General features: G+C 38.6%; 2 protein-coding genes across 4 annotated transcripts; one reads left to right on the top strand and one right to left on the bottom strand.

The window, feature by feature from the left end:
• Positions 1-605: 605 nt before the first annotated feature.
• On the top strand, positions 606-2,517 carry LOC107733346 (coiled-coil domain-containing protein 177-like). The gene has a single exon (XM_016544928.1). The coding sequence runs from the start codon at positions 697-699 to the stop codon at positions 2,407-2,409; it is 1,713 nt and encodes a 570-aa protein (XP_016400414.1). The 5' UTR covers positions 606-696; the 3' UTR covers positions 2,410-2,517.
• Positions 2,518-3,317: 800 nt separating this feature from the next.
• LOC107733355 (zinc transporter ZIP9-like) lies at positions 3,318-9,961 on the bottom strand. Of its 3 annotated transcripts, XM_016544954.1 has the most exons (8): positions 9,855-9,959; positions 8,849-8,983; positions 8,336-8,441; positions 7,956-8,129; positions 6,888-6,956; positions 5,703-5,788; positions 4,751-4,885; positions 3,318-4,108 (listed from the first exon to the last, which is right to left on the bottom strand). In XM_016544954.1, the coding sequence occupies exons 2-8, from the start codon at positions 8,942-8,944 to the stop codon at positions 3,848-3,850; spliced, it is 927 nt and encodes a 308-aa protein (XP_016400440.1). In that variant the 5' UTR covers positions 8,945-8,983; positions 9,855-9,959; the 3' UTR covers positions 3,318-3,847. The 3 variants fall into 3 exon arrangements, with proteins under 3 accessions (XP_016400440.1, XP_016400442.1, XP_016400441.1); XM_016544956.1 differs by lacking the exon at positions 6,888-6,956 and having other exon boundaries at positions 9,855-9,961; XM_016544955.1 differs by lacking the exon at positions 9,855-9,959 and having other exon boundaries at positions 8,849-9,142.
• Between the last annotated feature and the right edge of the window lie 2,720 nt (positions 9,962-12,681).

Here is a 12,681-nt window from a genome sequence, read left to right as displayed (position 1 = left end):
TTTATTTATTTGTGTATTTATTTATTTATTGTTTTTGCAGGTTTCGTCCTCCATAGTAGAGTCCTTGTAGCCATGAGAGGTGTGTCCATGTAGATGAGCAAATAAATCTGCATCTTAAGTGGCGTGTGGCGTTAACTTAACGTCGGTCGGCGTGTGGCGTTATTTTAACGCGTGGTGGCATCTGCCGTTAACTTATCGCCTAACGGCGCTTATTTAACGCCTGGCGGCGTTATGAAAATGGCGTTTTAATATTGATACGGCGGTGAAAAGCACGCGAATTATGACCCATATGGCTTTCCATACCCTGTAGTAGAGGAAGCACGTGTAGATCATTACATTTAATATGAACATGTTTCGCTACAACACTTTTATTTTGAAAAGTGTTCTAGTGCTAAATGTCGCCGCCTGATCGCTAGATGGCGCTGTTTCCAATTTGAGGATCCATGAGCTTAGAAGAATTTAAAGCAGTTCCTGTGTCGTTGCTGCGCTGCTATGGTGACCAGAGAAGCCTCAAGGATTTGAAGAGCAGATTAAGGCGCGAATAAGTATTATAAAACATTCATATAAGTAAAAATCAGAATTCAATTGTATAAAGAGATGTTTGATTTCGTTGTAAGCTGTTTTATAACAACTATGGATAGGTAAACCTGCTGTATTCTCGATGAAATGCACAGAGTAGATTGAACACAGTTATTAATGGAGCATATTAGATCTATTTCACCTCTCCTGCATTTGGATTTAAATAATTTCAGCTCTCCTGAAGCTGAAGACAGCAGATATGTTCTGACAAGTCCACGTTCACTTGAATGCTGTGCAAGATTGGGAGTGAAACCTGTTGATCTGTTGTTCAGATCCTTCACAGACTTTACTGATGAAAACCAGGAGTCCTCTCTGGAGGAGGTGACTGCGTTATATGAGGAGTATGAGAAAGGAAGAAGAGAACGACTGCGCTTGTGTCGAGAGGAGAGAGAGCGGATCATACAAGAGGGCTGGAATAGAAAGTCGTCTGTAAAACCATTCACAGCCCTGGAAACCGTCCTGGAGCAAAGAGCTGAGAGTCAACGCACCGATTCCAAAGCCAAGTGTCCAACTAAGACACGGTTCACAGATGACCGTGTTCATTCAAAGTCTGCGATTTCCATTTCAGATGGGTTTCCGACCGCATGTGGTCAGAAGTTCCCCTACAGTTTCAGTCTGGCCGACCTCAGACGTTCTCCTGCGACGGAGCGTCGGCTGAAGAGCCTCTCGCAGGAGATCGGTCGCAAACTAAGCATCGCCGTCCCAGAAAAAGACCGCAAGATTGTTGCATTGATGCTGGCCAGGCACGAAGAGGAGCAGTTTCGCTTACGCCAGAGCATGTTTGAGGAGCAACATCACGAGGAGGAGCAGAGGCGCGAGGAGGTGCGGCGAGCTCACATGGAGCAAAAGCGACGAAAAGAACTTCTGCGACATATTTGCCGCTGGCAGGAGGACTTGGAGGAGCGGAGGAGGCGGCGAGAGGAAGAGGAGGCGATGTTTGCGGAGCAGCGTGAGCGGGAGACGCTTTGGCAGGAGGAGCGCTGGAGGAGGCACGCCGAGGAGCAACAAGCTCGGCGAAGGTTCAAGCTTGATGTGGCGAGCAGGGATGCAAAAGAGCGCAAACGCTACCAGGAGAGGCTCCTGCAGGAGAAGGAGCACATTGAGGAGGCGCGGCGAGAGAAGGAGCTGAAGGCGGTGCATGAAAAAGAACAACACGCAATGAAGAGCAAGCGAATGCAGGAAAAGAGAGAAAGGAGGAGACTCGAGCAAGAGAACCAGAGGGAGCTACTCAAGCACCTCCTCCTAAAAGAGGAGGTCGAGGAGCAGGAGCGTGCAGAGAAGGAGCTCAAGCGAAAAGGACTGGAGCAGAAGCTGCAACGCTCCAAGGAGAACCACGCGCTGCTTCTAGAGGCGCGGGTGCAGGAAATGCGATCACGTGCCGCGAAGGAGGAGGAGCAGATGCGGATGGCGCAGCAGCAGGCGAGGAGGGAGAACAGGGATCGGTTGGAGCAGAAGCAAACGTTGGTGCAACGTTGCCAGCTGCGGATGGAGCGTGCAGTGCTGCAGGTGCAGGAGCAGAGGCGTTGCAGAGCTCAACTCGTCAGGCGAGAAAACCAGGAGAAGAAACTCGGCCATCGCAGACTACGAGACCGAGTCCTGGAGGAGGAGAAAGCACAACGGGAGGAGAGATGCAAGGTCGTGACGCAGAAGGAACAGCGCAGGGAGAAGCTGCAGAAAGAGAGGGCCGAGGCCCAGGAGAGGAGCCGGAAGGTGGCTCACGCCTCCTGCTACATGCGGGAGAGGGTGAGGGAGCAGACGTCCCGTCGCACCTTCCACCAGATGGCACGAGAAGCAGAGCTGACCGCTCAACTGGGCCACCTGAAACTATGAATAGGGTAGAACTAAAAAATAATCATTATAATAGTATTAATGGAGCCAAACAAAAGTCAGAGTATAAAACAACCTCATAGCCACTTTTGATTATAAATGCAGCTTCCATCAGAAGTATTAGACTACAGAGTACCAGGTTTATGTATTTTTCATTCAAATTAGATGTTTATGGTGCTGATAAATGTATTTATCTAGACAAAGACAATTAATATGCTGCACCAAAGGTCAAGTATTTATTGAATATGTATTATTTATTGACTTTTATTTGAACAAATAATGTGGTTTTATTAACCATTAAGGTTTCGGAATATTTTACAGTATTTATCACTCATTTTTATATGGATTTTGTGTTGCAAGTTTGAGACCGATTTGGATAGAAACGGCAAATTCTACCAGGGCTTTCTTGTGTTAAGTTACTAAAAAACATCTTAGAATAAAGCACGACTAAACTCAAATTGCATGTTTAATATATTCTGATAATAGCAATTGGTTGCACATCTATTGGTGTATCGATAGCTGTTTATCTACAGCTGATACATCATCTTAAGGTCGACAAGGTCATTGTGCCAGTGTTATTACTGATAACAGTGTTATTACCGAAATTGTTGAATAGTCGTTATTATTGTTTTCATTGCGCACAAAAAGTATTCTCGTAGCTTCATAAAATTAGGGTTGAACCACTGATGTCACATGGACTATTTTAACAATGTCCTCACTTCCATGTCAGTTGTGTTGCTGTCTATGCAGGGTCAGAAAGCTCTCGGATTTCACCAAAAATATCTTAATTTGTGTTCTGAAGATGAACGAAGGTCTTACGGGTTTGGAACGACATGATTTTCATTTTTGGGTGAACTAACCCTTTAAGGTCAAGTGATTTTTGTCAACAAGTGATTTGCAAAACACAAAAATGCACTCAAAATAGCAGCTTTTAATAGATTGTCACGTACCAGAGAGATCACAGTCTGCATGTGTCAGATTGCACGGCATTTAGTTCTCAAAATAAACATTGGTTTATATCAATACAAGGCATTCTCGGTTTAATAGAAAACTTCAAAAAATAAACAATATTTGACATGTATTTGGAAAAAGATCACTGTATTGCACTTAAGTTTTGCAACTTTATGGAGGTGATAAAAATAAATTTTTAAGGCAAAATAAATTTAGATTCTAGATATAAGAATATCAAATATAATCTTTTTTGTCTTTGACAATGTACATAAAAACACCACAGGCTTGTAGTTGTTTCTCGGCTAATAAAAAAAAATGAGTTAAAGCTGTCTAATCGTTAAACAGAAAATGTGGGGAGTTTCATAACACTAATCATGACAAAACATAAAACTCTCAAAGAGCATTCTGAAGTCATAATAAAAATATAAACATTTGAAAATGAAATATTACACGTCACTGTCACGTTTGGCTGTTGGATGGTTTTTACAGATTAATCGTCTGGCAGTCCGAGGGCCAACAGAACAGGAAGTCCAGTCCCCAGGATGAGAGTCAGGCTCTCTGTGATGCTCAGACCGCTCTGCTGCTGGTGGGTTCCAGTTCCTGCGTGAGGGTGGAGGTGAGTGGAGCGCTGATGACCTCTGCTGTTGATTTCAGGCAGAACATGAACCGTGGCCACATATAAGAAAGTCCCAGCAGAGAACAGCATGCCAATGCCTGTAGCGCTCAGGCGGTTCTGAGAAGAGCCATTAGACTGCAAAGATAAGAATGTTTTTTATTATTTATTTAATTAATATTTTAGATCATTCAAAAAAAAAAAAAGGTAAAAAACAATCTCTCCAAAATCCAAAAAGAACATGTTGGTCCCATGGCAAACTTAATGAGAACTCACTTTGTGAGAACCGGGGCCAGTTGCATAAACTGCTTAGACTAGTTAGTCATCATTTTTTTTTCAAGGTCCAAGTTGATACTGAAAAAAAAAGACTGACTTAACATAATGGGTATGTTTATGCAACAGGCCCCAGATCTCAAAGGATCTGATGTCATTGTGTCATCAAAAACAAAACAAAACAAAAAAAAAGAACTAAAATTAAAAAGCATGTTGCATTAAAATAAATATGAAATCAAATAAAAGATAAATACATAAATGCATATGTATTTACAAAAATTTGTAAATACTAATTTTTACATAAAAACGAATAAAACAGACAAAAGGGCATAACGTAATTATTACAATTTAAACTGAAAAATGTATTCACATTTTCAATTTGCTTTTAATATAATATAAAATATACTACAATAACACTGCATTGTGTGCATATTTTGATGCTTGGCTTGCTATTCTACTGGAACTAAAGTTTCACAGGACAAATAAAGAGAAACTGAGGTTTCATACTGCACTCAGGATGAAGTAGGTGCTGATAGCCATCAGTGGCGCAGCAGCAGAAAATGCCAGTAAATGCTTCTGAATAGTCTTCCTCTCCAGACCTGCATGCATGAGGAAAGACACAAGACCAAACGCTGCTGGAGCCTAAAGAGAGAGAGAGGAAAAAAGTGAGTTTGTGTTGAATAAAGCAAGGCAACTGGACACTCACTGTAATGGTTTGGTAACAAAAGCATGGCAGAGGACGTGTTTTTTTATTGGCTCACATATTAAATTTTTTTCTTACATTTTTGTTTTTTCTATTCTCTAGTTTTTTGGGGACATGTTAAGCAGTACTTGCTTTTCTTGAAAAGTGACTTTCATTGCATTTACAGGATAGATTTGATCAGTTAATGCATTCCATGAGAATCAAAGCCATGACCTTGGAATTGACCCATCGCAGAGAGTTTGGTTGACAGGCGATCTGACCAATCATAACACCGAATCTGCCATTTTGTCCAACAAAGAAACCAGACAGGAGAGTAGATTAACATCAGTGGACTTGAACTTGAAAAATGATGTGTTTCCGCGGTTGAAACAAGGTACCTTAGGATGTTCATTCATGTTTATTTCATGCTATAACAAGTAAAGAGGGAGGTTCATGTTTGAACTGAGGCACCACAAAACAGCATTTATTGTTCGAATTTCTTAAAAATGTACATTTGAAAGCTGAGACTTTGTTTCACACCAAAAGTAACCTGCTCTGTCTCAACTGTCGGCGTGTTATCAGTGTCGTCTTTGCTCCGCGATGCGTTTTTCACTGCGTGAGAACATGATGTGTGGCGTGAGAGCACCATGGCTTGTCAGACATAGCAACAGTAACTAAGGGGGGCGGGTCTTTGCGAAGGGTCAATTGCTTTACTGTTTCAGCTACTTAATACAGAATGACTCAGCAGTGCTAGTACAGATAAATAAGCAAACTCACCTTATGCAAAATGACTGCAAAAAACACAACAACCTGCACGGACACCTGTGATGAGGCCGCAGCTGCACCCAGAGCAACGCCATCAGCTGGAAAGAGACAGACAATGTGAATGTCATGCAAATAAGTTCCTCACAAACACAATTTCAGCTGACAAATCACAGCAACCAAACTGAACTGATCATTATTTATTTTGAGTGCTGTACAGAACAAAATGAATGACGTAATTAATAATTAGAGTGACCTTACATCCTCTTTTTCTAAATTGCCTAAAATGTCCAGGTTTTGATTTTATTTTGCCATTTACAGCCTTTCTACAATCCTCATATTTTATTTGTATGCATATTTTGCATTGCTTTGACCGTTATCTGTAGTTCCCACCTTCTTGCACAGCACGATTGGTTGATTATTAGTCAAACTATTTTTCAGTCATTAGCTTGAAGAATGAAAACAGTAGGAAAACAAAACCAAAACCCGAACATTTCAGGCAATTTAGAAATCCCAGCCAGGACATGTCTGGGAAAAAGAGGATGTATGGTAACCCTATTAATAACAACAGAATTTTAATTTTGGAGTAAACTGCACTTTAAACATAGCTTTTAAAGGGGTCATATGATGCGATTTCAATTTTTCCTTTCTCTTTGGAGTGTTACAAGCTCTTGGTGCATAAAGAAGATCTGTAAAGTTGCAAAGACTAAAGTCTCAAATCCAAAAAGATATTCTTTTAAAAATCTACGCGTTTCAGAAAGGCGGGGCATAGAGGAGAAACAATAATGTACAGTATGTGGAAAATAATGCGTTTTTTGAACCTTAAACCGCATAAACACATTTCATTACACCAAATACACAAAATAATGTTCTTTTTAGCAACATCATATGACTCCTTTAATGTTTTTTGTTGGCACTCCTTGTAATCCAATATTTGAAAACAGAAATGTAACACTAGCCATGAAAACCAAACCACACAATGAGGTTAGTCTGTTTTTAGTGTCCCTTTTTTGGTATTAAAGGACAGATGCTGTGATAAAAACACAATGGAGGCTTATTAAGCAGAATTGAGAACCCATTGTTCATTGACTTGAATAACCATACTCAGAAGGACAAGCACTACTGGCATGATTCACTGTAATGTGATCTGTTGAGTCTGGGCAATACGGAACATAATAGTGGAAGTGAAGCCTTTGTTACCTGCGGCGTGAATAAGCAGACCCAGGGTGGCAGTAACACTGTTGCCACTGTACACGCGCGCTCGGGGTTCTGGGAAACAAGACAAACAGAAACTTTCTCAAGAGAGCATCTGACAGCGTTTCACACCGGTTGTTTTACCGCAGACTCCAACGTGTCTGTCTGCGGCCGAGTGGAATAAATTCAATTCATAATGCATGCTTACAATGGTGCTTTACAATTTCAATAATACACTAAGAATGAGATTTATCACATTACAGTAGGATACTGAAAATTTAAATACAAGATACATACGTACATACAATAGATCCTAATCTTTTTTTTTTTAATAAAAACTTTTAGAGAGCCACACTAAAAGTTAGGACAAGTTGTGTGAAAAATGCTAAATATTTTTTTATTTCTGACATGATAACTGGATGCAACTTGCTGAAGTAAACAATATTGCATACTACAGAATTTTTATATTGTACACCATTTCAGAAACTATTAAAAACAATATTAAGCAACAAATCAAAATGAAATAATAATTTAATGCAATAATTCATACAGAACGATTGCGAAGTCATTCAGTGTAAATTATTACAAAGCTAAGCTTAAAGCAAAACATTGAATCTTGTTTTTATTAAGATTAGCATACATTTAGGGTGATAATACGTCATTTTTTCCCAGACATGTCCTGACCGGGATTTCTAAATTGCCTAAAATGTCCAGGTTTTGGTTTTGTTTTCCTATTGTTTTTATACTTGCTGCAGGTAATGACCGAAAAACAGTTTGACCAATAGTGTGCTGGCATTGTACACGATCGACCAATCGTGGTGTGCGAGAAGGTGGGATCTACAGAGAACAATCAAAGCAATGCAAATACACATACATATAACGTATGAAGAATAGAAAAACAAAGCCAAAACCTGGACATTTTAGGCAATTCGGAAATCCTGGCCAGGACTTGTCCGGAAAAAGAGGGTGTACGGTCACCCTTATACATTTCTATTCTCGACACAGCCTCTGCGTGGAAGAAGTGAGTGGATAAGTATTGAAATGTGTTTCTGATAAGAAGAAGCATTGAGGTACCGTGCATAGAGCAGTAGTTGGCAATCTGGTCCACCACAAACATGAGCGTAAAGCCCAAGACAAGAGAGATTCCTATGAAGAAGTGAGGACGCAGACCTTTCTTTGCGGCTTGATGAAGTGTTGAATTTGATTCAGAGATATTTTGATTCTCTTCCATAGCGGAGCAATACCAGTCTACATGAGGAGGAGAAGAAACATGTATTGGCAAACATAATCAATCGTTATCTCCTCAATATGAGGCTACCAGCAGTGAGTTTTAACTGGTAACTTACTTTGGATAAAAGTAAACAAAGGCACTGTAAAAGTGTGCATGGCTGTGCATATTCATTCCCTGAATAGGGAAGTAAATGAATGAAACGGAGGAAGATGGCAAGTCTCACCTTTCCATGACTCCTGCACTAGCTCCACCCCCTCTGGGATGATGATTGACAGGGCAGTGCCACACAGAAGCCCCGCCCCCAGCACAGTAATCAGCTGCAGTTTCTGCTGTAAGGGTGGAGAAAATGTCGTGAAATAACTTTAAACTTGATTTTCAATGTCAAAATACATAGTTACTGCCTTAGCTGTTCATAGTCATGGACTTTTATGTTTTACAGTATATACAATTCTAAGTCTAAGGAGTTTAATTGAGTTTGCTACGGAGAGATTTACAGGTGGAAAGCAGAAACTATCACATGCAGAGACTACAACCAGCTAACGATACACTGGGCAGAGCACAAAGTATAGTAAAAACCTTACTGATATAGTTACACTTCATTTGTAATGCATGCTACAATTTCCATGTGTTGTATTGTGTGTAAGCATTGTTTTTATCTGCATTTATGCTCTGCTTTACAGTACTGTATAAAGTTAACGTATCAGCATTTGTTGAATATGCATATTGATCATCTTACCTCTGATAAATTGATCAACAGTGGAATTATCCCGAGCACGAAACATCCCACGAACATAGCCAGAGATATGAGAATAACAGCCCAAGCTCCGTCCATGACTGCTTCTGCTCTTCAGCCCTTCCGATCACAAACACCCTAAAACACAAAAGCAAGACACAATATCCTCTTTGAGCACTCGCTGGAAGGCATAGTGGAGTTCTCCACGTCTCAACACCCTCCATAACCCTCCAAAACCCTAAACTACACCCCTAGAGTCAGATGAACAGCATTACATAATGATACTAATGCTCAGGGGAGAGTCCGATTCATTTGAGAGAATCGGTTACTTTTATTGAACGAACCGAGTCAGTGTCCTCAGAAAGACCCTGGGGATTTTACGCGTCAATTTTGTAGTAAAATGGCTGTTTATTAGTATGTCATCACTATTGGGTTATATGAATACAAAGCATAACAAAATGTATCAGTATAATTCGATTTATGTATATTTAAATAACGTAATCAGTATATTTGAACGAGACGTTTGTGAATACGTAGTGAATGCCAAAATATAACCACATTGCAACGTTTGGGGAACGTTATTTGTAGAAATAAATAAAACTTTCTTCAAGACGTATATAAGTAAATTGTGAATATTCATATTATTTAAACTTTGTGACTGTTATTACGCGTTTTAAATAGGCACGTGACCTAAATTTCAAATCGTAAAAGCCGTTGAACTGATTAACTTTAGATCACACGCGCACCGTCTGAGGTAAGACGCCTTTTCTTCACAAATTACTTCTAAACTAAATACATATTCACTGAGAATATTATCATAAGAACATTTAGGTGTAAGTTATATACATAATGTGAATTTTTAAATAAAATAACACGACTGGAATGCTGTTAATATGCCGGTTATCAGGTTCATACAGACGATTTGAATTCAGAACGTTTATATTAATTCAGAACGTTGATATTATAATTAATTAATTAATATAAAGAAATATAGAAAGACAACCATGACCTTTATCTCTTTCTCTAGGTAATAATATTGGTAAACAACACTTTTTGCCGACGCCAAATGCAGTCTAATGTTTTGACCGAATCATTGCAAAGAATCGGTTGAAATGAAAGATTCAGTAGTGAACCGGATATCAGTTTATGACTCCCTGTTCCTGTTTTCCTTTTCTCTTGAGACACATCACAAGACACGTGAGAGGTCAAAGATTGTAACTTACTATTTCGTTGCAGAGAAAAGAAAGCTGCCATAAAATAACATCATGACTCCTTAAAGGAGTAAAAGAGTGTTTTAAAACCGTATTATTATAAGAAAATCATGAAGATTTTACACTTGCATATTGAGACATTTTCCTTTATACATTTTTAAATCTATTTGGAAGCAGATATATATATTTTTTGAGATCAACAATGTTTTTTTTTACACAATGTGCCAAAATCAGCATTGCTTTTTAGCAAAGAATTCAATCGACGACAGCAATTTTAACTAGAATAGAATAAAACAGCCCATATGACTATATTTAAGTGAAACACAGTTAGTGTATTTCTTTGTAAATGACATTTCATGACACTTTATATGGTTTTGTCAGTCTATTTTATTGTTCAAAGACATGGAAGAGTTTGAGGATGCCACTACAAAAGATCATTTGAGCGGAGGTTGAGATACAAAACTATTAAAAACAGCAATCGCAAGCAAAGTACGATCCTAAGGGAAATCTGAATGGACAAAAGCAAAATTCATGGTCGACTGTACATGGTTTTGCTGGCTAAGCTGTACAAATGCAAATACAGTTTAGTATTCCAAGAGCAGCGCAATGCTTCTATTTACAAAAATATTACACTGATTTATCCACTTCACTCCAGGCCAATGGCCGGTTAATTCAAAAGATGGAAAAGTAATAGACAAATGAAATAAATATTGTGGACAACATCTGTAACCAATGGGAAAAGCCTATAAAGATGCATAAATAAATTATTGCCGCATCATGCTTGAAACAGTGTTTTTCCTTAAATAGATCCAGGATGCAGTCATCACCTACAGTATCTAAGCAGCAAGAGCATCAGACTTACAAAGCACTGCAGTTACTCAGTGTTGTCCAAACAAGATCACTGACAAAAATGGCTTGATATTGTTACATACACCATGATAATGTTACATATTTCACATGAAGTGCATAGCCTACAGTGTTATTTGCATTTAAAAGTTACAAGCTCCTCAGTGATAGATTGGTAGATTAGTGTGATTTACATAAATTAACTAAAAATATCACTAATTAGCTTACTAATGTTTAATTCACAAGTTTGCAAACACCCGACAACTGTTTCAAGTTAACATTTGTTGCAAAAAATGACAGTTTAAACACTGCATTGCTATTCCTGTAAACAATAAATGACACAATGAGAACTATTTAAGTCCACTAGCAGGAAAAATCAACCATATAGAGGTTGGACAAAGAATTTTTTTTTTTAAAGCAAGTACTCAGGCACAGCCTTTGTCTGCTCATTTTTGAAAGAAAAACTAAAAAATATTTTGTTTCCAGTTCTGACTTGCACAAAAAACACAAAAATGCATTATGTATATAATGGACACAGTAGCAAAAATGTCTGAGCATGGTGACAAAACAGATATAAAGAGTGTAGTTGACAAAAAAAAAAAACGTGGCTAAGAAATAGTGGTCAATGTACTAGTTTTTGTGTTCTTTTTTTTTTTTCCAGACTTCAACCACTAAATGATGCATAAACCCAGTCAAATTAGCTCACAACTGCAAGAGTGTCAGCGAAAAGCTTGTAAATGGCCACAGGTAAGAAGAAACATGGAACAGAGTCTGTTATTTCTCATTCTCTTGTACAATTGCAAGGAACACACCACTATAGCAATAAAGGCGGCCATAATCAAGACACATATTGATATATGACCCAATGCAATCTTGCTATCATCATAAACCCAACTTTCAGGATGTTCAGGGATTTCTGGTTATGTTTTCCATGCACTCTTTACAGTATTTATGAGTAGTAAAATGTTAAATGATCAAAAATGGTAATGTGTACATCACTTGTTAGTGGCAATAAAAAAAGAAAACAAAAAACAAATCACCAAAACCTGATGAAACCATAATTTCATACCCATGCATAACAAAAAGAAAAAAAATATTCACATTCACAAATTCCGCCTTTAAGCCCACATAGGGAATTTGCTGTGCGTTTAAGTTCTTTTTTGCTACAGTATCAGTTATTGACAGAACATTCCACAGTAGAGCGACACAATTTAATGTCGGTCCATTTGATGCCTGATTCAGAAAGTCGCGTCATACCACATTTAAACACTGGATGCACAGAAGACGTAAGGGTAGACAGGAGAATAGTTCCAGGGATGGTGATGTGCCTTTGAGTCTAAAAGTGGCTTTTCCAGTCCAAGTATATGGTGAGACAATTAGTGTTCGGTGGCTGTTTTCCTCACAGTTGGTTAATTCAGCAGGCTGGAGTGAGTTTTTCGATCCTTTTGTTTTTACAACAATTACTAATACAAGAGGAACTAGTAATGGTCTTCATGTTGAATACATTGGCTTTGGTAGAGAAGAATGAAAGTTGCATTAATTTGCTCATCTTCAAATACATCGTGCTGTAGTGCCATTTCAGCTGGGACAAAGAAAATAACAAATCAAAACTGAATCAGTCATGCTGACTGATGTTTATTCCACAAGCATTTCTAATACATATGATTTCTCACAAAATTTGATAAATTGTGATAGTGATTCACCATCACTGAAATGTTTTGGGCCTATCTGTTTTTATGTACTACAGATGGTAAACATGAAATGGTGTTGCTAGGGCTT

This window comes from Sinocyclocheilus rhinocerous, unplaced genomic scaffold, assembly GCF_001515625.1.
Source record: "Sinocyclocheilus rhinocerous isolate Xijiao unplaced genomic scaffold, SAMN03320098_v1.1 scaffold790, whole genome shotgun sequence".
Lineage (NCBI taxonomy): Eukaryota > Metazoa > Chordata > Actinopteri > Cypriniformes > Cyprinidae > Sinocyclocheilus > Sinocyclocheilus rhinocerous.
The sequence above is the reverse complement of the archived record's forward strand: the minus strand, read 5'-3'. Positions and strand labels throughout refer to the sequence as shown.

Coding starts and splice junctions, on each gene's coding strand:
- LOC107733355 (XM_016544954.1), bottom strand. CDS start 8,944: ATGGACGGAGCTTGGGCTGTTATTCTCATATCTCTGGCTATGTTCGTG. Junction 5,789..6,887: donor TCTGCTTATTCACGCCGCAG/GTAACAAAGGCT, acceptor GTCTCTTTCCAG/CTGATGGCGTTGCTCTGGGT. Junction 4,886..5,702: donor TTGCAGTCATTTTGCATAAG/GTGAGTTTGCTT, acceptor CTCTCTCTTTAG/GCTCCAGCAGCGTTTGGTCT.
- LOC107733346 (XM_016544928.1), top strand. CDS start 697: ATGGAGCATATTAGATCTATTTCACCTCTCCTGCATTTGGATTTAAAT.